The following is a 25732-nucleotide window of genomic DNA, read 5'->3' as shown; positions in this document are numbered from 1 at the left end:
AATGTGAGAGCCGCTTGACCCTCACAGTTTTCCTCTTAACTTTTCTAGATCAAACGAAAACCTTAATGTTTTTTGAAGGGTGCCCCCCACACTTGGGCTGCACCATCAAGTTGCGTGGAGCTGCAGACTATGAACTGACCCGAGTGAAGGAGATCCTTATCTTTATGGTCTGTGTGGCTTATCATTCCCAGCTGGAAATTTCTTTCCTTATGGACGAGTTTGCCATGCCCCCATCTCTGACTAAAAACAACTCCTTCCACACACTGATTGAAAGCCAAGGAGATGAAAATGGGCACCAAGACCTCTTTAATGGTGAGGAGTTTAGCACAATGGTCAGAGATGTTGAGCTCTCTACTGAAAAAGTGCCCATGGTCTCTGAGTCTGTCTCTTCCGATGAAGCCAGCACACTAGAACAAAGGACTTTGTTTGAAGAAGAGGATCAAGATGATGATGATGTCCTGCGAGACGGTTCCTCTTTAAGGCACCAAGAGCATCTCAGAATGGAATATTCACTGCCAGTGTCGAGCAATATTACAACACCAGTACCAGAACCACGGCTACCCTTTCATAATATGGACCAGCACCCAGGCACTCTATATAGTCAGCCTCTGGAGACTCTGCAGCAGCCAGGTGACCTGCAGGATTCCAAAAGCCAGATGAGAGTCTTTAGAGACCCTCTGCAGGATGACACTGGTTTGTATGTCATGGAGGAGGTGACGTCCTCCGAGGATCGCCTCAAGGCCTACTCCTTAGCATTTAAGCAGGAGCTGAAAGATGTTATTCTCTGTATCTCACCTGTGATCACATTCCATGAACCTTTTCTTCTAACAGAGATGGGCATGAGGTGCCCTGCCCGGGACTACTTCCCAGAGCAGGTATATTTGTCTCCTTTCCTCAACAAAGAGTATAAGGAGCTGGAGAGCAGAAGGAAGAAACAGCTGTTAAGGGATCTCTCTGGACTACAAGGGATAAATGGAAGTATCCAGGCAAAGGCCATCCAGGTTTTGCCCACCCATGAGCTAGTTAACACTAGAATTGCAGAGCATCTGGGTGATAGCCAAAGCTTGGCCAGAATGCTGGCAGATTACCGGGCCAGAGGAGGGAGGATACAACAGAAAAATGCAGATCCCTTTGCTCAGTGTAAAGATGCATCTGGTGTTCCTGGAGGAAAAGTTGGAGGCAGAAATGAAGAGGACGAGAGAGGATTGATTCGGGGTGAATCCGTGTGGTCTCATAAGGTAAGAATCTAGGTTTTTACCTCCTGTTTTTGTTTAGTGGTGAGAGAAAGAACATACTTCTGAATATCCTATTTAGGAACAGGCCAGGCATAACAAAAGTTCATATTGGACTGCAATGCTATGTCAGCTTGTTTAATCACCACATTGTGGTCCCTGATTGTGAGATGCTGACCTGAGGGATTGTGGGTGGAGGGGGCTTGTAAGGCACTTGCTCCCTGAACCCCCAGGAAGAGCAAGAAACTTGGTACATCTCATTACCAGCTCAGTTTTACATGCTGGGAGTGAATGTGCTTGCATCCACAATCGGGAGGTGCAGTGTGGGATGGGGAAGAGAACCATCTGTTTAAAAGCTGTTTGTTTTTTCTCTCTTCATACTAAGTAACGCTAATGTTGATATTGTCTCCTAGTGGGTTTGGTAGCTAAAGGTTATGAATGGTATCCAGTTAGAATAAAGGACAGTGTTGGGAGGATGTAACTGCAAAGTATTTTTAAAAAAATCTCTTAATATTCTAAATATCTGATCCAGATTAGTTGGAAAAGTATCAAGAGAATCTTTTAATGAAAATGTAATTCTAGCCTTTCCCTTAATTATACTGTCTTTAAAATATCACAATTATTTGTGTACAAAAACCCTTGTGAAGAAGCAATTTTTTTCATAAACAGGTATCTGTTTTCACAGATGGATAAATCTTTCTTGTTTGCTATGAAAATTGCCAACTTCTGCCTGGGGGGAATCTCTCAGCTCTTCTTGGGATGTGATGCTTTTTTGCACTAGAAGCTGTGGTTACTGGCAGAAGTGGCTGAACTTCGTTTAGAGCAAACAAGTGAATGCTTGCCAGTCCAGCTCCCCAGCACAAAAATATCTTCACTGGTTGACTTTTTGGTGGGGGTTTATATTTATATTGAAGTTTTAGCAGCAGAATAGTAATCCTGTTTGGGGCGTGGGAGAGGGGAAATCTACCTTGTGTGTTTTGAATAATTGAGATCCTGTGTATTAGAAAAACTGTTCTTGCAAGGAGGTAAGCAGCAAATGTCAAGATTCAGTCTCAAGATTTCTTGTTCCAAAGGATTAAAATGCACACTTGTGGATTAAAGTCTTCTCAAACTGTCACAAACTGTTTAAAAGTCTACTTGGGCTTCCTATTCCTGAAACTTTTGTACCTAATTGGTTGTGCTGTAATCCAAAAAAGTCCTCTAGGTAGAAACTTAATCTCCTGAGAAAAGTAAATCCGACAAATGGGACAAACTCAGAATCTCTCACTGAATAAAATTCCATTCTATGCAGCTTTTAAAGTGTAAACTATTTTGTATTGGTGGAAATATGTGGTTGTAACTGGCTAATGGGTTGTCTTGTCAGGTGGACTGTCTGAGTCCAGTAAACCATCAGAGGCTCTGTGTTCTTTTCAGCAGCTCCTCTGCCCAGTCCAGCAATGCTCCAAGTGCCTGCGTTAGCCCATGGTATGAAATGAATTTCTTCTTCTTCTCTATGGCTCTCATAAAATACAAAGTTTAAGTATTAATATCTCTCTTTCTATGAAGGCAAGGGGTCAGTGCTAATTCCTCTGTACAGCTTCACTAAGGACTCCTGGGAAGGCAGCTTAGCCCTTTTTAGAGTTGCCTGTCACAACATTAGGCTGTGTATGACCAGATGGATTTGAGTAATGTCACTTACCTTTGTAATGCTTAATAAGGCAGGAATGAGGAAGGAAAAAAAAGCCCGACCTGTAATTCAGTTCTCTAACTAATCACTGCTTTTGTACGTGGGCCTGATGAAATTCATCCTAGAGTACTTGAGGAACTAGCTGAAGCAGTCTTGAAAGTGTTAGCAGTTATCTTCGAGAGCTCATGGAGGATGGGTGGAGGTCCCAGAAGACTAGAGAAGAGCAAACACAGTACCTATCTTTAAAGGGAAAACAGACCCAGGGAATTATAGACAAGTCCACCTAACTTTAATACCAGGAAAGATAGTGGAACAAATTAATAAACAATCAGTTTGTAAGCACTGAGGGAATAGCATTATAAGGAATAGCTAGCATGGATTTGTCAAAACCAAATCCTTACAAACCAACCTAAAGCCCTTCTTTGATAGGGTTACTGACTAATGGATGAGGGGGGAAGCAAGCAGAAGGCATGATTTATCTTTATTTTTAGTAAGGCTTTTGTCACAGCCCTTCATGACATTCTCATAAGCAAACTGGGGAAATATGGTCCAGATGAAATTACTATAGTCTGAAATCTGCAAGATAAAATTTAATAAACCCAAGTACAAAGTACTACACTTAGGAAGGAAATATCCAAAGCCCGACTACAAAATGGGAAGTAACTGGCTAGGTGGTAGTACTGCCGAAAAGTATCAGAGGTTATAGTGGATCACAAATTGAATATTAGTGAACATTGTGGTGCTGTTGCAAACAAGGGTAATATTCTGGTGTGTATTAGTAGGAGTGTCATACACTGGTGAGGCCTCTGCTGGAGTGCTGTGTCCAGTTCAGGGTGCTGCACTTCGGGAAGGATGTAGACTAATTGGAAAGAGAACGAAGGAGAGCAACAAAAATGTGGAAAGGTTTAGAAAACCTGACCTATGAGGAAAGGTTAAAAAACCTGGGCATGTGTAGTCTTGAGAAAAGAAGACCAAGAGAGGACCTGATAAGTCTTCAAATATGTTTAAAGGCTGTTTTTTAGAAAGGGGACAGTGATCGGTTGTTCTCCATGTCCTCCTGAAGGGTAGGACAAGAAGTAATGGGTTTAATCTGCAGCAAGGGAGATTTAGGTTAGAGAGTTAGGAAGTTTTTCCTAATATCAGGGTAGTTAAGCTCTGGAATAGACTTCCAGGGGAGGTCGTGGAATCCCCATCATTGGAGGTTATTAAGAACAGGTTTGACAAATACCTATCAGGGATGGTCTGGGTTTACTTTGTCCTGCCTCAGCAGAGGGAGCTGGACTTAATGACCTCTCTAGGTCCCTTCCAGCCCTACATTTCTGTGGTTCTGTACAGTAGATTTTAATGTAGTGACTGTGTGGGGAGTGAAATCTGTGGAGTCTCTGTTGGGCAGGTTGGGACTTGTAAATTCAGAATTTTTTTTTTTTCATTTCTAGTAGTAGGGCTCCAGAATGGGGTGTAGAAAATCCACTACAATCTAAATATTGATACAGTTTTACTCACCTAGTGAGGGCAGGAATTTCTTTGTAGCAAGTAACATTTCATGTTTAAATGTCTGTAGCGCTAGCTGTGAGGCTGCAGGTTTCTGGCAGACTTTTTTTAATACTAATCCTTAGCTGTTCACTCTGGGTAGGGCTTGTCCCCAAACAGCCAGTGCAGTTGGAGGGAGATAATGGAAATAAGGGTGGCATGGTATGGTATTGCCATCCTTACTTCTGCACTGCTGCTGGCGGGGTGCCACCTTCAGAGCTGGGCACCCAGCCAACAGCCGCTGCTCTCCAGCCACTCAGTTCTGAAGGCAGTGCAGAAATAAGTGTGGCAATACTGTGACTTCCCTGCAACTCCCTTTTTGGTCAGGACCTCCAATTTGAGAAACACTGGTCTCCCCTGTGAAATCCCTATAGTATAGGACAGGGGTCGGCAACTTTTGGCATCCGGCCCGTCAGGGTAAAGCTGCTGGCAGGCCGGGCTGGTTTGTTTATCTGGAGCGAGCGCAGGCATGGAGCCCTGTAGCTCCCACTGGCCGCGGTTTGCCATTCCTGGCCAATGGGAGCTGCGGGAAGCGGCACGGGCCGAGGGACATGCTAGCCAGTGGGAGCTGTGGGTCTCCGTGCCTGCGGACACTCCAGATAAACAAACTGGCCTGCCAGCGGCTTTACCCTGATGGTCTGGATGCCAAAGGTTGCTGACCTCTGGTATAGGGTAAAAGCACATACAAGACCAGATTTCACCGGGAGGGGGAGACCAGGTTTCACTGTCTGTGATATGTTTTTCATGGCCATGAATTTGGTAGGGCCCTACTCATGTTAAAGCAACAAATAAAGCAGCAAAATTTGATTCTAGACAAAACTTCCAAATTTTGGTGCCTAAAATGAGTTATCCAAATCAGTATTTAGGTACCTAAAGTGGCTCTTCTTTTTTCCAAAGTTGCAGAGCACCTGAAGTGTCCATTAAAATCATTTTAGAGAGGATGAGCTGGGATGCTGTGTTCGGCACCTCTGAAAATCATGCCCCATTAGGTGTTCAAATATTGATGAAAATTACTAACTTCAGATAGCCAAGTTCGGAAGTTCTTCGCCATGATCTTTAAAGGCACACCTGTGTGGCGTTTGCTGAGATAAATGTACTTACTCATGAGCGTTCCCATGTTGTAGTCATTCCTGTAATGTATACCTCTCAAACCAATACAAGATCCTGCCTCTTAAATTCTTTCTGTTCTTCCTCTACATCAGGATTGTGACGATGGAGTTCTATGGGAAGAACGACCTCACTCTAGGAGTGTTTTTAGAGCGATATTGTTTCAGGTAAGAACTTTTACACTAGAATACCGCCCGTGCTTTTAAGAAAGTCTTCAGTAGCCTCATTAGACTGAGATATGCTTTTCTTACAGACATACATGAAATACTGTATACCTTTTTAAGAGCATTGAAAACAATTCTCTATAAACTATTCATATCCTGTGAAAACCTTTGGCAAAACATTCTTTAGAGACAGCTCTGCTGAATAGATCTTCTATAATTCTTTTCCATTTGTTTTATTAGGATGTGTGCAAAAAAACAGGAATTATATTTCTTAAAGTATGTTTCATTTATTCCTGCTGCCTTCTTACAAGTGAAAATGTGCTCATATTGTTACCTCCCTCCTATCCATTTGTTTAATCACCTGTTGCATATTACAGATGTCTGAGGCAGGGACTATCTCTTTACCGCATGTTTGTACAGAGCTTGCCACAATGGGGTCCAGATTGGGATCTCTAGGTAGTACTTTACTGCAAATAACTCTGTCCGCTACAAAGCAGTTAATTGTGTTGGTCATAATCCTCTAATTTTACAACAGTTGCTATGGAACTTCAGGTGAGATCGGCAGCAGGAGCAAATTTCTAAGGAATAGTGATCCAGTTTCATATAATGCTTGGAAAAATCTACTGCCTAAATATTATCAGAATGTCTAAAAATATTTTTTTAAGATATCCGCATAAGGGAGTCTGATGCAAACTTTTAGAACATACTGACTTTTGGTAAACAGGCTGTGCTGGTGGTCAAACCAATACCTCAGCTATATTAAGTAGCTTAATGCTTTAAGAACATAAGATTGGCCATACTGGGTCAGACCAAAGGTCCATCAAGCCCAGTATCCTGTCTTCTGACAGTGGCCAATGCCAGGTGCCCCAGAGGGAATGAACAGAACAGGTAATCCTCAAGTGATCCATCCCCTGCCCATTCTGCCTAATAGCCATTGATGGACCTATCCTCCATGAATTTTTCTAGTTCTTTTTTGAACCCTGTTATAGTCTTGGCCTTCACAACAGCCTCTGGCAAGGAGTTCCACAGGTTGACTGTGCGTTGTGTGGAAAAAATATTGCTTTTGTTTGTTTTTAAACCTGCTGCCTATTTCATTTGGTGGCCCCTAGTTCTTGTGTTGTTGGGAGTAAATAACACTGACTTGCTCCACACCAGTCATGTTTTTATAGACCTCTATCATATCCCCCATTTGTCATCTCTTTTCCAAGATGAAAATTCCCAGTCTTATTATTCTCTCCTCATACAGAAGCCATTCCATACCCCTAATTTTTGTTGCCCTTTTCTGAACCTTTTCCAAATCCAGTATATCTTTTTTGAGATGGGTCGACCATATCTGCACGCAGTATTCAAGATGTGGGCGTACCATGGATTTATATAGAGGCAATATTTTCTGTCTTATTAGCTATCCCTTTCTTAATGATTCCCAACATTGTTTGGTTTTTTGACTGCCGCTGCACATTGAATGGATGTTTTCAGAGAACTATCCACAATGACTCCAAGATCTTTCTTGAGTGGTAACAGCTAATTTAGACCCCATAGTTTTATATGTATAGTTGGGATTATGTTTTCCAATGTGCATTACTTTGCATTTATCAACATTGAATTTCATCTGCCATTTTGTTGCTCAGTCACCCAGTTTTGAGAGATCCTTTTGTAACTCTTTACAGTCTGCCTGGGACTTAACTATCTTGAGTAGTTTTGTATCATCGGCAAATTTTGCCACCTCACTGTTTACCCCCTTTTCCAGATCATTTATGAATATGTTGAATAGGACTGGTCCCAGTACAGACTCTTGGGGGACACCACTATTTACCTCACTCCATTCTGAAAACTGATCATTTATTCCTACCCTTTGTAGCCAACTGAATGTCCCCACTTCTTTTCTTTAAGGCCTTCCTATCAATGCCCCAGCATGTTTTGTGAAACACCGATGGTGCACCACGTTCGTCGCTTTGTCCACGGGCAAGGCTGTGTGCAGATCATACTGAAGGAGCTAGACTCCCCAGTCCCTGGATACCAGCACACAATCCTTACCTACTCCTGGTGTAGATTGTGCAAACAGGTAAAGATTAAGAGAAATATTCTGATGCTATGGTAGCAGAATCCCAAGTGTGATAGGTCTTCACGCAGAGGGCAATGCCTTTCAGAAGGAGCTGTATTTTCTCAAGAGCTGCAGCTGAAGTAGTACTAGCAGCTTCTGATCTGTATAAGTGCTTCCAGATGTAACTAAGACTAACCCTACATAACCCACTGATGTTGTTGGGTGTAGTGCTCCCAGTATATGGTACTACAGGGGAAATATCTGCCCCTGCTTAAAAAAGGCTATCAGATCTTTTTTGAAAGGATAAATAGCTTTGGATAATGGTGCTGACACACTGAACCAAATTAATTTCAGGCACCAGCAGGTGAGTGCTCCATTGATTTAAATGGAATCGTTCCCACATGTGCCAGTAGAGGTTGTGGCCCCCTGGCCATAACAAAACTTGTTGAAGTGGGGAGAGACAAAACTCCACTCTCCTGATGTACTGGTCCATTAATTGACCTAAAACCATCTCCTCCACAATGTACTCTTGCTATTATCCACTGTACAGAGTGTGTGTCTGTATCAAGTCCAACAGCACCTGCTGTACTCTATTTCAAAACTATCTACAAATTTTCTTTGTTCAGCACTAAAATACTAGATGAGAGAACTGCAATATTAGATGAATTTTATATCCTTTTTAAAAGCCAGAAATAATTAGTAAAATAACATATACAGGGCATGTGTTTTTTCTTGTAACTTCAGTAACCTTCATATACTTATTTAAGAAAACTAGCTAGATGTCCCCTGGAGTTAAAACAAACTAACTTCTACGTAATTTTAGAAATCTACTTGTAATCACCAATCTCTTGAGTGAATTTTATTAAAGACCCCTTAAATTAACTTCATTTCCTGTAGATTTAAACAAAGTACATAGCCATTTTGCCATCTAGAAACTATATAGAAAAATATTCAACTTATAGTAGCAATTCTAATGACTTCATGCTATCTGTATTGGTTTATACCATGATGATGATGATGATGGAGGATTTAAAGGAATTGGAGGAAATTAGTGTGATAGCTGAAGGCAGATGCAAATCATGGATGCAGAAAATATCCCATATAAAAAACTTACTTGCTTGTTAACACTCCTAATGCTCTGTTTCTAAATGTGAATATGTTCAACACCAGTAGAAATATTGACCATAAAAATAACACACCTAAAATTGCAAACAGTATTACAAATATAGATGCTAAAGTATTGAGTACTCAATGGAATCTTCACAGCTCAGTACTCAGGCACTCGATTAAATGTATTAAGGCACGGCAGTGCAGTGAACTCGGTGTTGTTGACTAAGCATTGATACAAGTGATGCCACTAGACAAGGAAATCACTTTACAAATACAAGCAAACATGTTGTGATGGTGAGAAATGTCTGCTTTCTGGGGCAAGTATTCTTATATTGGTTTAATAACCAAAATCTCTCCTGATCAGCACTTCTAGATATTGCTTACTGCATCAGCTGTATTAATTAACCATGCCAGCACACCACAGGATATCTTAATGCTGTGTTGACCTCTTCCTGCCATAAAAAGTGTGTGTGTGTGTGTGTGTGTGTGTGCACACACACACTCAGATTCCTAGACACACCTTTTGAATTGCTTGAATACCACATCACTGCTTGGACTAGGCTAGTTTTACTTAAAATTTACTCATTGCTTCTGCCTGAGTCATTGGTCTGTTTCTATTAAAATCTGTTTTCAAATTTCAGGTCACACCGGTTGTCCCACTTTCCAGTGATTCTTGGTCCATGTCATTTGCAAAATACCTTGAATTGAGATTCTACGGGCACCAGTACACGCGAAGAGCCAATGCGGAGCCTTGCGGTCACTCCATACACCATGACTATCACCAATATTTCTCATATAATCAGATGGTGGCATCTTTCAGGTAAGGTTTTGCTTCCAGATTCCACCCCAACGCTGACTGCATGGCCACCTAAAGTGCTTGGGTCGAGCTGAATGAGCAACCCTAATAATCCTGTCCTCCTAATTAATTAATCTTGAGCATGTCAAAAAGGAAAAGGGATGGTGTTCTATACTATAGTTTGTGCCTCTGTTCTAGAAGTACAGCATGTCTAGAAACTGGCACTATCTAATCACGCTGTTCTGTGCAGTGCTGGAAGGGGGCGTTGCCAGCCCTTCTAGGAATAAGGGACTCAACATGATGGAACCAGCAGTCCATACGCAGGCTGCATCAGGGGGAAATGATCAATCCTGTGTTACCAAACTTCGCTCCGCTGGTTTATAGCATGGTTTGCGTACTCATTTTACGTAAGAGCTAAACAGCACGTTCTTGATAGTGTCCTGGAAGGCTGAGGTATTTCAGGCACCGCCGGGTACCTCCAGGCTCTTTCTGGTACTCTGTGCTCCAACTGAAGGAGAATCACCAACAGCAAAAGGGTGGGAGAGATGCAATGCAGCAGGGTGTTGTTTGTTTTCATTTTCACACAAGGTTGTTTTTTTTATTGCTCTTAGCTATTCTCCAATCCGGCTGCTAGAGGTATGTGTCCCACACCCCAAAATCTACATCAAACGTCAAGCTCCGTTAAAGGTTACTATTCTGCAGGATCTGAAGGATTTCTCTCAAAAGTATGTCCTTGTTTTGTTTTTCTTCACCTATCTTGGCTGCCTCTTCTTATTTATGACTTAAACCTTAATTACTAGAGGACGTGAAGCCATCCTTTGCTGAAGAAACTAAAGAAAACATCTGTTAAATACATTTGCAGTAGCTTAAAATATAAGAGCTTGTAGCAAAACAATTAATTGAAATGCTTAAGAGTAAGGAAATAAGGTTTCTATACCAACCTTAACTCTGACCCTCTCCACCTATTTTCTAAGGGTATGTCTACACAGCAGCTGGGAAGTGCGGTTCCCAGCTTGGGTAGACATACGTGTGCTAGCTATGTTCGAGCTAGCACAGTAAAAATAGCAGGGCGGCCCCAATGGCATGGGTCATGATTCAGGCTAGCTGCCAGAGTACAATCTGGTTCGACCCCTGTGTACATACTTGGGCAGCTAGTCCAAGCCACTGTCCTGCTGCTGCTCCCACACTGCTATTTTTACTGCGCTAGCTCAAGCAGAGCTCGTACATCTACCCAAACTGCAAATTGTACCTCCCAGCTGCTGCATAGGTCTACCCCGAAGACTCTTTCCTCCTCCCTGTGTGCCTGGTGTAATTATACTTTTTAATGTGGCTGGACTAAAGAGTTTTGGTCCAATGTCTTTTTTTTTTTTTTTTTTTTTTAAGTCCTGATTTCTATGTAGCTATCTCAAGTGGCCAAACGTGTTCTTACAGAACTTGCCTAAATAATTGGAAAGGATTACGTTGTCAGAAAGCTGATCCTGGAAGCATGCTGTTACAATGGAAATCCTCACCCTATAAGCGAGATTGTTGCCACTCTCTAATACTCAAAAAATGGGGAGGAGACGCTGTACTTGGAAGCTTAATTTGAAAAGACACAAGTGACCCAGGTTCTTCAGTGCATTGTTTTGAACTGTCTGGCCTTTTGATCTAAGTTAAGCAACTAACTTCAGCTACGTGAATAACATAGCTGAAGTCGATGTACGTACGATCGACTTACAGTGGTTTCTTCACCGCGGTGCGTTGACTGCTGCCACTCCACTGTCGACTTTGCCTGTGCGTCTCTCACAGTGCTGGAGTACAGGAGTCAACGGGAGAGCGCTCGGGGATCAATTTATTGCGTCTAGAGTAGACGCAATAAATTGATCCCCGCTGGATTGATTGCTGCCCACCGATCTGGCAGGTAGTGTAGACATACCCTGAATGACTCTGTGTGCACCTCAAAAGGGCGTGCCATAGGTTAGTAAACTGGGCAGAATAGCAAGCTTCTTCATGATCTTTTGGAGTCTACAGAATGCTCCTTTTAAGGGACTAGTCTTGCATCTTGTTTGTGAGAGTAGACTTACTCACTTAAGTTGTCCCACTGAAGTTTAATGGGACAAGCTGTTACAGGGTGGGGATAGGTTGCAAAACTCTAGCATCAAATTTGAGTTTGTTCTACTAAAGATCACTTTGGACCACATTTTGGCTCTGAGACTCAAAATGGTGTCTGAAATGTTTTATCCTCCTACCACAGGGTATCACAGGTGTATCTTGCTGTTGATGATCGTCTCACTTCTTTGAAAACTGATACTTTCAGTAAAACAAGGGAAGAGAAGATGGAGGACCTTTTTGCACAAAAAGAGGTAACATGCTGCTTCTGCACCAGTGAAATGCAGGGCGAAAATAGAACATTATTGTACCAGTGTAACACTGCTGGTGGCAGAGTACTGAAAAATCTAAATTTTTCTTTGGCAGATGGAAGAGGTAGAGTTCCGGAACTGGATTGAGAAGATCCAAGCAAGGATGCTTTCACCTTCACTGGACGCCTCTCAGCAGTTGCAGTCAGTCTTTGAGTCTCTGATAGCTAAAAAACAGAGCCTCTGTGAGATGTTGCAGGCCTGGAATAACAGGTAAGAGAAATGCTAGCAACCTAGGTAGGAGATCCTGCTGCACTTTCTCCCAATCAAGTTTGTTGCTACTACAGCATAGCAAGATACTGCAATATCTTGCTAATGACTAGTCATATTTACACGTGAGTGTTTGAAGGTGAAAATGTAATGAGTGGAGTTATATTTATACAGACCCACTTGTAAATGGCTAGACTTCAATGAGTGGCATTATAGATTATTCATTTCAAGCCCTGTTGTAGAAATTGCCCAGACTTATTGGAGAATCACAATTTGTATGAGAAACGGGGCACAACTGAAATAAAGGTAGAAATGAGGAGCTAGCCTCTGCACAACACTTTGAAGTAATCTTACAGCTGAGCAAATTTGAAGAGAAACATATTTTAAACACAGGCAACTTGCAGTTGTTTAAACTATTTCACGTGGCCCATGTGTGAGACTTTGAAAACTGTTCTGACTTCAACACCACGGCTCCTACTGTGAGGTGTGAGGAAAAGAATTATCTGTTAATGGCTAATTGCAACCTTTTTTTAGTCACACAGAACATTTATTAAGTACCAGATGTGACCAGAAAATATTATGAAGATACACATTTTACTAAACCTCAGCATGGACAATCTTTAGAGATTGTCCCCAGAATGTCTGAGGGCTGTTCTACACTACCGCTTAAGTCGATGTAACTTGCATTGCTCAGGGGTGTGAAAAAGCCACCCCCTATGCGATGCAAATTACATTAACTTAAGTGTTATTCCCACCAGCACTAAGTCAGCAGCAGATGCACTCCTGCAAACATAGCTTCCACCTCTCATGGAGACCGAGAAATTATGCCGACGGGAGAGTGCTCTCCCGTCGGCACGGCACATCTTCACCAGACGCGCTACAACGCCGCAGCTGCATCAGTGCAGCTGTGCTGATGGAGCGCAGTAGTATAGACTAACCCGGACGCAATTGTTCTAATTGAATATACTATTATTTATTTGTATTGCCATAGTGCCTAGGCATCTAGTCGTGGACCAAGGATAATTCTGCTTCTCTTTTAGATTACAGGATCTCTTCCAGCAGGAGAAGGGTAGAAAACGCCCCTCAGTACCACCGAGCCCTGGAAGACTGAGACAAGGTGAAGAAAACAAGGTAATCTCATTCTGTTACCTTGAAACCGCCATTCTGGTTAGAACCAAACTTATCTAAAATAGCTTTTCCCATCTTTCAAAAAGTTTAAAATAACTTTCCTACTCAGACTATGTTGCACCATGAAACTACTGAACCTCTGAAGGGTTCTAAAACATTACATGTTATCTGGAGTTCTGTACAGTTATAGTGAAGACCATGTTAACTTTAAAAATACAAAAGCTTACGTTTGTTCTTCAGTGCTTGTAAGCTATCAATATTATGTCAATGTAAACATGAAGACTGATGTTGAGGCTGTTATTTCCAGTTTGGAAGACCTTTATGCACTGGCTTTTGTATCACAATATAATTGGTGATTTAGTTCAGAGGAGGTAGCTTAACGGTTTACCTTCCTGTTCAGTTTTATGGTTAGCTCTCATCTTACTTGAGAAGGAAAAAAAACATGAAATATAATGAAAGTAAAGCAAACGTAAGAATGTAGGAAGTATTGAGTAAAACTCTGATGTAAAGGGACCCAGTGGAGATAGGGAAGGTGTTGAAAGGAATTATTGTATCCCAAAGGGTTGTACGTTGTATCTGGTGATAAACTCACTAGCATATAAAATAAACCCAGTGTCCATGTACAAGAAGGGAGTAAAGCTAAAAGGAGTTGCAGCATAATCCAGGTTTCAGATGGAAAAGAGGAAAGAATGCAGGATGAAGATAGTGTAATTATAAAGAGGTGGGAAATGGGAGTATTGTAGAGCTGAAATTTTAAGTGTGTTAAAATTACATGTTAAATACTAGAACTGTAAAACATTACAAGTGTAACTTTGACAGATATTTTGTTAAAATTGCAATCTCATAACTTTATAGCATTCTACATGATGACATCTGTCCTTTCTGTGTCCAAAGCTAGCTAACCTTTGAATGAACTCCTTTTTTAGTTTAAAAATGCATTTGATTTTTTTTTAAACTATACTGTAAAACTTAATACAGGTAATGAGCATATTTCCTTTGGTATAAATCTGAAAATGTCACTTATGGGAGATAGTAATTAATAAACTCTAAGAACTTGTGGCACAGGGCTCTAACTTGAGAGATCATGAAGAGAATGGTTGGCCATGATGGCAGTAACCTAAATCCTACTGTCTCTCCTAGAGTGCAGCTCTTACTTTTTACAGACACGAGCAGACTTACAGAATCGTATCTTAAGACTTGCACATCAAGCATATATGGTGGTGCTGCAGAAGCTGAAAATGCTGGGGGTGGGGTGGGGGCTCTGCTTTTGCAAATGTGATGCTGCTTCATTTTGTATTTACCCCATCATAGGGGATATAGCTGAAAAGAGAAGGGGACTACTGGCTGCTTCCTCAGTAATCTGTGTTCTGTCCATCTTTTCACAGATCAGTGCAATGGACGCCTCTCCCCGCAATGCGTCTCCAGCCCTACAGAATGGAGAAAAAGGTCTGTTTAGATAATGTGTGCTAGTAAGGACATGATAGAATTGCTCACCTCATCCCCGTCTCATCTGAAATAATTAAAGCTGCTAATGCATCCGTGTAGGTCTGTTCTCAAACTTTCCATTTTGAGACCATTACACTACTCTGTGATACAGATACATATCTTTTCCTGTATTCAATTACGACATAATGGATACCATTTCCATGTAAATATCCCTAACAAAGGAGGAGAGAATGGAAAGGGAGCATATATCTGGTACAGAATCAGAATTCTTTTCATGTCCACATAGCATTATTGTACAAGTTTTTCCTGGAAGAATTAATGACCTTTAAGGTTTTCATCTTAAAACTCTTAAAGGCTGCAAAATCACAAAGGTGCAACATGTCACTGAGCTCTAGAGACTAGTTTGAAATAATGGGCTTGTCTAAATGAACACTTAGTACATGGCAGACTAGTGCGGGGTAGATTTACACCCCAGCCTGCCACAAACTAAGTGTCCATGTGGACCCTGGTGCTACACTAAAAGTTCCCTAGTGTGCAATGACCTACTTCTGTTTCAAATTGTTTGGCACAAACCACTCCCCCAGCATGACGAATACCACAGGGCAGTTTCTTAAAACGATTAAGATATATTTTGGTCTTGTCTCGTATATCTGGTACCAGTCTGGGTTAACCCTGCCTTGCTGAAGTTCAAAGCTATAGCTCAGTTGTGCAGTTGGTTAGTGTGTACTGCAAGACTGAACAGTATTCAGGCATGATGGAACTATTGTCTTAATTGAATTCTGCCAAACAGGAAGGATTATAGCATAAATTGGATTGAAGTACTATAAAGCTTATTAGTGTAAAAATTGCCTTTGTAACTGTCCTCATTGCGTTTGCACATAATTGTTACACTCTAATTTTAAGAGATTTAAGCTACTAGCCTCAAGGTTAAAAAGAACCATCAAAATGTGAAATCAATGTAAACTTATGCGGTGATCATTAATTCTTGGAAACCATAGCTCTAAAAGAACTGTCTATTCTTTTCAATGCATTATTAATGCTAAACCCTAATGAAGCTATTTTAAATGTAATCTTAATTATTTTGCTGATTACTTTTATTTATCACTAACTATTAACAGTACATTAGGTTAGAATGTAGCATGGACTGCTGGAAAACAGCTAGTCCCTGTCAAAGCTTGGTTTTAATGTGCCTCTCCTAAATATTGTCATGACTGAGGGGAAGAAGCTGCATCTCATTCCCATTGCGAAAAACCGTAGTCATCTCCTGTTTCAGATTTTTATACTAAATTGCCTATTACGTTTTCATTTCAAGACACGCTCGTTATGGGTCTCTTATGTTGCAAATAGGAATATAATACTTCCAATGCAGAAATGTTCTTGCAAAGTAGAGGAATTTTAAGGGTAAGGATTACTGAAAGTGAGATGCTGTAACTATTTTCCCATAGAGTCTTTTGAGTGGTTGTTCAAGGCAAGTTGCATATTATCTTAGTAATATGGGAGATCCAATGTTTTCAGTTTCTTTCAAAAGTTACAGGAACTCCATCAAGAGGAGTAGGTTGAGAACTCTAGATTTTGATGTTATAAAATCTAATGAATTGAAATGTTTCTTAAAAATTCATGGGTGGGTGTTCCTCTAGGGTATCTGCAACCCAGACATTGTGGGTGAGAACTGCAAAGTGACATGGGCTAACCTGTTGTCAGAGATGAATGGAATGCAGTAAATGAATCTGCTGCATAAACGGTGAAAAGGAAACTGGATTTCTTATGTTCTCAATTGTAATATAAGGTTTTATTAGTAACAATATTATAGATGTTTAGCTTGATCATCACTTTAAAGTTTCCAAAAGCTCTCACTAGAACCACTCTGAATAAAACGTTCAAAAGTTTTTGAAAGCGACGTGGATGCTTATCCCATTAGGAGACTAAGCAGCTGGAATTTCTGAGGCCTGGTCTAAACTAGAAAATTCAGTTGGCATAACTACATTGCTCAAGGGTGTGAAAAATCCACACCCCCAAGTGGTATAATTAAGCCAACCTAAGTCCCCCTGTAGACAGAACTAAATTGACAGCAACCAACCTAAGTCTTCTGTCGACCTAGCTATTGTTTCTAGGGGAGGTGGATTAGCTACACCAACAGGAGAGTCCCTCTGGTCGGCCTAGGTAGCGTCTGCACTGATGTGCTGCAGCGGCGTCTAAGGGCTTGTCTATACTTACGCGCTGGTTCGGCGGCAGGCAATCGAACTTCTGGGTTCGATTTTATCGCGTCTTGTCTGGACGTGATAAATCGAACCCAGAAGTGCTCCCTGTCGACTCCGGTAATCCTGCTCGGCGCGAGGAGTATGCGGAGTCGACGGGGGAGCCTCCCTGCCGCGTCTGGACCGCAGTTAGTTCGAACTAAGGTACGCAACTTCAGCTATGTGAATAACGTAGCTGAAGTCGACGTACCTTAGTTCGAATTGGGGGGTTAGTGTAGACTAGGCCTAAGTGTAGACAAGCCCCAAGTCACTTTCAGAACTGGGACTTAAGTGCTTTTGGAAACTTTTTCCTGCTACCCCACCTAGCATTTGTGCTCTCATTATGCATTGCTCCTCCACTTTCCAAGTGAAGGATCTCATAGAATCAGAATATCCGAGTTGGAAGGGACCTCAAGAGGTCATCTAGTCCAACCCCCTGCTCAAAGCAGGACCAATTCCCAGCTAAATCATCCCAGCCAGGGCTTTGTCAAGCCGGGCCTTAAAAACCTCCAAGGAAGGAGACTCCACCACCTCCCTAGGTAACGCATTCCAGTTTTTCACCACCCTCCTAGTGAAATAGTTTTTCCTGATATCCAACCTGGACCTCCCCCACTGCAACTTGAGACCATTGCTCCTTGTTCTGTCGTCTGCCACCACTGAGAACAGCCGAGCTCCATCCTCTTTGGAACCCCCCTTCAGGTAGTTGAAGGCTGCTATCAAATCCCCCCTCATTCTTCTCTTCTGGAGACTAAACAATCCCAGTTCCCTCAGCCTCTCCTCATAAGTCATGTGCTCCAGACCCCTAATCATTTTTGTTGCCCTCCGCTGGACTCTTTCCAATTTTTCCACATCCTTGTAGTGTGGGGCCCAAAACTGGACACAGTATTTCAGATGAGGCCTGGATCTGTTATATCACATATCATATATATGTGAGGGGAAAAATGGTTACCCAAGTGAATGTCAGTTTTTAGTGAAGGGTCCGGGATGGAAGCAGATATTAGTTTTGGTTGGTAATCTCACTGCTTTCCTGTGTCCTTGTTCTTTTTCGTATGTTCAACAGACGACCGTTTCTTGACAACCCTGTCAAGTCAGAGCTCCACAAGCTCCACCCACCTCCAGCTTCCTACCCCACCTGAAATTGTGTCAGAGCAGCTGACAGGGGGGCCTTCCTTTGCCAGTTCACTCTCTGAACCAGACACCACCAGTAGCTCAGAAGGTACAATTCAATGACTCTTATCTCCCTCTCCCTTTTGGTTGTGTGAGATGCCACGTAGTGGCTAGCATATGAGACTACTGGTTACTAGATTAATGTGACTGCCTCTCTAAGTGATGGATGGTGCTGAGAACCAAACAGTTCACTCGGCCGACTGAGTGCCTAAAGCTCACCAAAGTGGACTAAATATTTTGAAGTGTTCTTGATTATTGCAACAGGCTTCAATGGTGGGAACCAAAATAGTGTAAACTTATAGTAATGGTGTCCTGTATCATGTAACCTGTGATCCAGGGCAGCTCATCAACCTTCTTCAAATGTTTGAATGGTACCTAACTGTCTCAAAAATACATGTGCTCCTCTCAAGATATGCTTGTTGCTAAAGGTTCTGTTGTGGCTGCAGAAGAGCTATTGGTTTGTTACTGCATTCTAATGAAGACTGGCCATGAGCCACTCTCCTCCGGAGGGAAGGCCATTGGTATCCTCCTTTCTCCCTATGCTTTCTTCTCCATATCACTGACCCTTCCCTCTTTGAATGAAGAGTAGATTCATGTTCTTCAACATTTAGTTTTGTCCAGAAAGGAATCCTTGTAAGTGAAAGGCACTCTCCTTTCTCCTGGGGCTGAATATCCTGGAGAACTCTTATCCAACGTCAAGGTCTGATCTTAGACTTATTTCAGGCAGGCATATCTGTCACAAGGGCGCAGTGCTACAAGGCCATCCAGCCAATGTAACTGAACCAATATTGCTGCATTGCGAGCTGACATCCACCAAACAGCTTCTCTGAGCGAATCTTGATCCAGGGAGATTTTAATAGGTTGTCTACAAAAAAGGGCAGTTACAGTGCAAATTTTCACAAGCTGTACTATAATCAGCTGCATGAGACTGTTCATATATTCAGCTCCGGGGATAGGACCTCTGGGTTGGAAATTAGGCAATCTGGGTTCTATTCATGGCTCTTCCACAGACTCACTGTAACTTGAGGCAAGTCACTGTTGGGCCAGATTTTTATATTTGGGCACTTAATGGCAGTCTACCTTTTAACAATTTGGTCCTTAACCTCACAGCCTCAATTTTTAAAATGGCAATGATACTTACATTTACATGTGAATTTCTTTGACATCCTCCAGTTAAATGTATGATAGAACAAGGAATTTTTTATTTCCCAAGATTACTGCTCATGTGGAAATTCAAGTAAAGTTTGATTGTTCTGTTGTATGCTTCATGACCCACAATTAATAGTCATACCCTCATTCTAGATGTATTTGATGGACACTTGTTGGGATCTACAGACAGCCAGGTGAAGGAGAAATCTACTATGAAAGCTATTTTGGCAAATTTGTTGCCTGGAAACAGCTATAATCCCATTCCATTCCCCTTGTAAGTAATATATGGTGCTAGCAATGGGCATGAAAATTGTGTTGTGTGTCAAATACAAAACTGATGTCCTGGCTTAGCTACAGAAACTGAAATCTCTGCAACTGCTCTTGCTGAACAGAGAAACTAATAGTCATAACTTGGCTTTCCTTGCACATAAACATCACTGGATTAATAGTGTGTTCATAACATCCAATAGTATATAACTTGCTTGAAGCGAACCATGTTTTCTCAAACATGTTAATCTTTCTACTCTCCACCTGTAGTACATAATGGAATTTTAAATTACTCTAGCCTGTGGCTAATGTGCCGTCTACAAATATTTGTGATGAGGGAAGCCAATACCTTTTACAAGTCCATATGAAGCATCCAAGTCACAGAATCACTTGTCTGGGGTGTATTTGGTGAAATCTGAACTTCACCAAAAACTCCACCTGTTGCTCCTTCACTTGCCTTGAGCTGCTATCATAAAAGAATAATCTATTCTGTTTTTTATACAGTGACCCAGATAAGCACTACCTAATGTATGAACATGAACGGGTACCCATTGCAGTCTGTGAAAAGGAACCAAGCTCCATCATAGCTTTTGCGCTCAGGTATTTAAATTGATTCACTCTTCATTGGGTTTATCCCAAATGTCAAAGAGATCTTCAGTGGCCTTTACATTCAAGGAACATGTGAAAACCCCTCGCAGCTGGTACTTCTATAAATGTGAGACTTTCTTCTAGCCCCATATGAGAGCTCCTTGCGAAATTGAAGTGACAGCCATTGTACGTGGGGAAATTAGACTGTCTGCAGCTTTCTGAAAAATCCTTTTAGATAAAATAACTAGAATTCAGAGCTAGTTGTTACAGAACAGAGTAAAATAGTTTCTCAAGGACCTTGTGCTACAAGGTGGGTATCATATCTCTAGGGGGTTGTTCTCCTACTTGCTGCTGCCTCCGAATTAAAGCAAATGGGTTGGTCTTGTAGGAATTGTAACATAAACTGTAAATCTTTCCCTTTCAGTTGCAAAGAATACAGAAATGGCTTAGATGAGTTATCCAAAGCATCTCTGAAGAGCAGTTCTGAAGAAGGGCTTCCACCAAACAGGTGACAGACTGGCTCATAGCAGGCTTGGCAATATTCTAGAGCAGGGGTGGGCAAACTGCGGGCTGCATCTGGCCCACCAGCCATTTTAATCCAGCCCTCACGCTACTGCTGGGGAGCAGGGTCTGGGGCTTGCTCCGCTCCAGTGCTCCAGCTGGGGAACAGGGTCGGTGGCCACTCTACACAGCTCCTGGAAGCTGCGGCCTGTCCCCCCTATGGCTCCTATGCATAGGGGCAGCCTGGGGGCTCTGCTTTGCACAACCAATGGGAGCTGTAGGGGCGGCGCCTGTGGACAGGGCAGCGCGCCACAGAGCCGTTTGGCAGTGCCTCCATATAGGAGCTCTGGGAGGGGGGACATTTTGCTGCTTCCGGGAGCCGCTTGAGGTAAGCACTGCCCGGAACCTGCACCCCTGAGCCACCCCCTGCATCCCAACCGCCAGTCCTGATCCCCCTTCTGCTCTCCGAACCCCTCGGTCCCAGCCCAGAGCACCCTCCTGCACCCCAAACCCCTCATCCCCAGCCCCACCACAGAGCCTGCACCCCCAGCCGGAGCTCTCATTCCCCTCCTATACCCCAACCCCAATTTCATGAGCATCCATGGCCCGCTATACAATTTCCATACCCAGATGTGGCCCTCGGGCCAAAAAGTTTGTCCACCCCTGCTCTAGAGAGAGCTGAGTGTGGTCATGGTTTGGGGGGAGGGGGAGCCAAAATCATAGCTGGGGGCCCCTCAATGTGCTCTTATGGAACTGCCAAGTACTTCAATTTTCTGACAGCACCCAGTGTCCAGATGGTGTCGTCCCCAATTTCAATAACAGCTGTCTCATAACAGTAATCGAGGTCCCATCTGACTTTGGGCCCTTGTCCTGTACCCTCCTAACCAGCTTCTCCACAGAGTTGCATATACACTAGGATGCAGTGATTGGGCTGCTCCCAATCCTGGAGCTGTGCTGTTTGGCACAATCTGTTATTGATGAAGCCCATAGTCCTGTTTACTCAGCTTGGTGATTTAGAGCAGCAGTTTTTGCACTCAGGCAAGTGGGCCTTCCCCGCTGAGATACGGGTGGGTGATCTCCTCCCTGGATAGTTGAGGGAGAGGAGTCATTTTGGAAGGAAGCCTGGAAGTCCACAAGGGGTTGAATGTCTCCCCACAATATGACTCTTTAAATCTGTATGGGGAAGAGGATGTAACTTTAACTTTCTTTCTTTCATTTAAAATGGGGGATAATCTAATTGTTCACCTGGGCACTAGTTTATTTGGTTCACATGGAAAATTTAGTATGGTTATAAATAATGCAGAATGTCTTTCCCTTTCAGTATGTCGGACAACAAACCAAAGAGCAGCAGCCCAGTCCGATTGCCTGAGACTAATGTGGCACAGGCAAACCGCACGGCTGAAGCAGAACAACGTAAGGTTGTTTTAGAGAAATAGTATCCACATCACAGGCCAGCTTTGATTTAATTACTGAGATCAAATAAGCTTAAGTGTAGGTTTGGATGGAAACTAAGTTAAAGGGAAAATACAACTTGGAAACCAAATCCAATTTGTTCTAAGTTGGGCATCGTAAATTCAGTTTTTGAGCTGCTGATACAAGCTTGAAAATCAGTCTGTTACCTGCTCTCTATTTTAAACCAAGTCTCTCACTGGTGTTTTTCTCCTGGTTCTCTTCTCTTCTAGTAACAGATAACCTCAGTTCTTTTTTTATGTAGCAGACTTAAGTATTCTTCTGTGGGCTTTTGTGCCCCATATAGGACTCCAGTTGTGTTCCTAGTATTGTCTTATGGTGGGTTTTTGGTTTTTTTTAAGGCTACTGGTTAAATATTTTGAAATTTGGGGAGGAGGAGAAGTTGTAAAATATCAAGAGTACTTCTCAGTAGAAAAGTTTCCAAGATGCCAATGATTCTTACAATCAGGAAGGTTCCTGGTTTTGTTTTGTTTTTTAAGAGGTGTATCAAATTGTGAGCATGGGAACATCGCCTATGTGTTAGGCTTTCTTCAGCTTGTCTCTTTTCCTCCCCGCCCCTCTTTTTAAAGTATTGGCACTTTAGCACTCCAATGTAGCAATGAAGCAGTCAACTCAGTTTGATGTGTGCAGTTTCTCCAATGACTTCTGAAGTATTAAGGTGTAGCATTCTGTATCACTATCAAGTAACCTGTTACTTTTAAATTGTTTGGAGGATGGGAAATAGGTTACTGTTGAATGGGCTTTTCCCCTCCTGCTGGAAAAGTCACTTGAGACTATTTCTGTGATACAAGCTTTTGGGTTGTAGTGACTATAGAAACAATGGTGTCCACTCTTTCCTCTGCTCACTCACTTTAGCAAAAAAGGTTTCTGGAGTTCTGTCCTTCTTCCGTGGCACAGGAGGGAAGAGCCCTGATCTGTCTGCCCAGAAGAAAGAGACCTTACGTGGTGCAGATAGTGCCTACTACCAGGTTGGACAGATGGGCAAGGAGGGCCCGGAGAGCCAAGGAGCAGAAACTCAAGGTATGCTCTCTCATCAGTTGCATCTTCCAACTAGGATTGTTTCATCTCCCAAGATCTAGTCTATTTAAACAAACAAACAAAAACCCCGAAACCTACCCCAGCTGGAATTTTCAAAGAAATGTAAGTGTTAGGTGCCCAAATCTCATTGAAATTCAATGGGCTCCTCTTGAAAATCCCAGCTTCCCTCTTTACTAGACAAGGGACCTTTTTTAAGGCTCCAGGCCTATAGTATCAAGAACAATACATCTTTGGTTTCAGGGTCTTCCAAATTCCTTCAAGTTGGGCGGGTGTAGCGTGAACCAGCGGGCTTCAGTCCATCTCTCCGCTTTACTTCCTGCTCTGCTGTCTCACTTCAGTTCATGGAGTAGTAGAAAACAGAAGGAAGGGGGTGGGGGAACTGCATTCACATAGGCTAAAAAGCTTAGTGCTGTCGTCATGCTTCTCTAGTGTGAGTGGTAGCGGCACTCGAAACTCTCACACAGAGCTGTTCTATTGGGAAGCTTGGCCTGGAGGGACTAGAGTAAGACAATTGCTTTCCAGACTGTTTCTAAGAAATTAGTTATGACTCTTTCACTTCACGGTTCTCTTCAGCAAGTTTAATGAACAATGTGTTTTTCTTTAGTATCTACCCACAATTGTTTTGAGGACTCTTCCAGTGACCATCGGTTTTTATAGCACACTGAGTTTGAATCTTATTTCTAACTTTGTAATTTGAAGCCCAATTTGACCTTGAATAGTGGAAATGAGGCTAATTCAGTTAGTAAAATAAATGATTGGTGTGTGATTATGACTCTCTAACTGTTCATGCAGTATCTAATCATCTTCTCGAGGGGGGCTTTAGAACGACTGCTGCTAATAAAAATCAACATTTTGGCAAACCCCAAAGATCTTCCTTTAATGTGAATTCTATTCAGTACTAAGCATGCCTTGTTATAAAACTTGGCTTGTGGTGCTAAACAGACATGCCTGACTTAATGTTCCCCTTGCCTTTTTCAGATGAAGCAGATGGAGGAGATGCACAAAAGAAGCAGCTAGCAAATCCTCATGTGGAACTTCGTGAGTAGGAAATAATTTGGGGCTCTTAATTGAGAATCACATGGTGGCACACTGCCCTCTTCACAAAACACAGCACTACCTCCCTAATAAAACTTGGAGTTGATGAGTTGACAGTTCAACTTGGGCAGGAAAATGTCAGGTTGCAGTGCAATGGCATTCTTACTGACAAGTCCAAGTGTTAATTACAAAAACAGCCCTACAAAGTCTAAATTACCATCACATCTTGTTTTGAAGCGCTATCCATTGGGCTGTAACATGGGCTAATTTTGTGGCAGTATTTAAAATAAAAACAAACCACCCTTTTTTAATTACTGCTTAGCCAGCTTTCTACAGTCTTAAAGCATAGGGGTGGATAAGAGAGTAACTGTAACTTAAAAAACTTTTGTAGTGAGGGCAAGGGATCTTAAAAGCTCTTGAAAAATATTACTGACAGGCCATCTCTCTTGGGAAAACAAGCCTTGCCTTTTCTAATTAATGAAGGACCTTCTCCCTCCACGTCTCTCTGCAGAGTTTTCAGATGCTAATGCCAAATTCTATTGCCGGATTTATTATGCCGGGGAATTCCATAAGATGCGTGATGTGATACTCGGGAGCCATGAGGAGGACTTCATCCGCTCCCTGTCTCACTCTCTGCCCTGGCAGGCCCGTGGAGGCAAGTCAGGAGCTGCGTTCTATGTGACGGAAGGTAAAACTGGCATGCTTATTTCTTCCCCTTTCATAGTGAAAATCTTCTTAACCATTTCTTGTGGGAGGGGTGTTTTCTGTACCTTTAGTGCGGCACTTGGGGGGGGAGGGGGGGTTGGGGTTGGAGAACTAAACTGAAAACCCCAAAGCACAACTGGAGGACAGGCTTTCAGAAAGCACACACAGAAAATGCCAACAGTACCCACTCTTCAGCAGTGCTGAAAATAGCTGGCCAAGGAGGTTAAGTATAAAACTCCTATTTTCTCACGGCTTCAAGGGATGCCAATTTTTAATATAATTGAATGATTACAGTTTTCTTTCAATCTTTCTGGCTTTCACGGTTAAGGCAAACCAGACTTTTTTTAATTCCTTCAAATGAGCCAACACCCAGAACTGTAAAGTCTATGGACACAACTTTCTGCTGCTAAGGTTTAAAGAGAAAATTACAGTTTATAAGGTACACAGTTGAAGTTAGATTCTTGAAGGGTTTGGGGGCGGGGGTGTCTCTATGTATATTTACAGTAAATGTTGTTTTCCTACATCTGGAATTGCATAGCCTTTCTCTAATGTTGAAACAGATGACAGATTCATTTTGAAGCAGATGCCCCGTCTGGAGGTCCAGTCCTTCCTTGACTTCGCCCCACACTACTTCACTTACATCACTAATGCTGTTCAGCAGAAGGTAGGAGCTTGTATAGCCTGGTGTTTGGAACTTGGCTTTTATTTAAATAGTTAATTGTTTTCAGGCCAGTCATATTAAAATGAGGGGG

General features: G+C 42.3%; 1 protein-coding gene across 7 annotated transcripts in view; it reads left to right on the top strand.

The window, feature by feature from the left end:
• The window catches only part of PIKFYVE (phosphoinositide kinase, FYVE-type zinc finger containing), a 95616-nt gene that overhangs the window by 58511 nt on the left and 11373 nt on the right, over positions 1-25732 (top strand). For 6 of the 7 annotated variants that reach the window (XM_054043979.1, XM_054043980.1, XM_054043982.1 and 3 more), the window contains 19 exons: positions 49-1238; positions 2596-2696; positions 5631-5702; positions 7590-7761; positions 9492-9670; positions 10258-10371; positions 11880-11988; positions 12101-12255; positions 13293-13383; positions 14766-14826; positions 18121-18276; positions 19530-19650; positions 20148-20243; positions 20656-20739; positions 22054-22145; positions 23058-23222; positions 24219-24278; positions 24787-24963; positions 25541-25644. In XM_054043979.1, coding sequence (XP_053899954.1) covers positions 49-1238; positions 2596-2696; positions 5631-5702; positions 7590-7761; positions 9492-9670; positions 10258-10371; positions 11880-11988; positions 12101-12255; positions 13293-13383; positions 14766-14826; positions 18121-18276; positions 19530-19650; positions 20148-20243; positions 20656-20739; positions 22054-22145; positions 23058-23222; positions 24219-24278; positions 24787-24963; positions 25541-25644 — 3299 coding nt within the window. The remainder of the gene's footprint in view (positions 1-48; positions 1239-2595; positions 2697-5630; positions 5703-7589; positions 7762-9491; positions 9671-10257; positions 10372-11879; positions 11989-12100; positions 12256-13292; positions 13384-14765; positions 14827-18120; positions 18277-19529; positions 19651-20147; positions 20244-20655; positions 20740-22053; positions 22146-23057; positions 23223-24218; positions 24279-24786; positions 24964-25540; positions 25645-25732) is intronic. The other variant, XM_054043981.1, reaches the window with a different exon arrangement.

The sequence above is a fragment of the Malaclemys terrapin genome, chromosome 11, assembly GCF_027887155.1.
Source record: "Malaclemys terrapin pileata isolate rMalTer1 chromosome 11, rMalTer1.hap1, whole genome shotgun sequence".
NCBI lineage: Eukaryota > Metazoa > Chordata > Testudines > Emydidae > Malaclemys > Malaclemys terrapin.
This window is presented reverse-complemented; position numbering and strand designations above follow the sequence as displayed.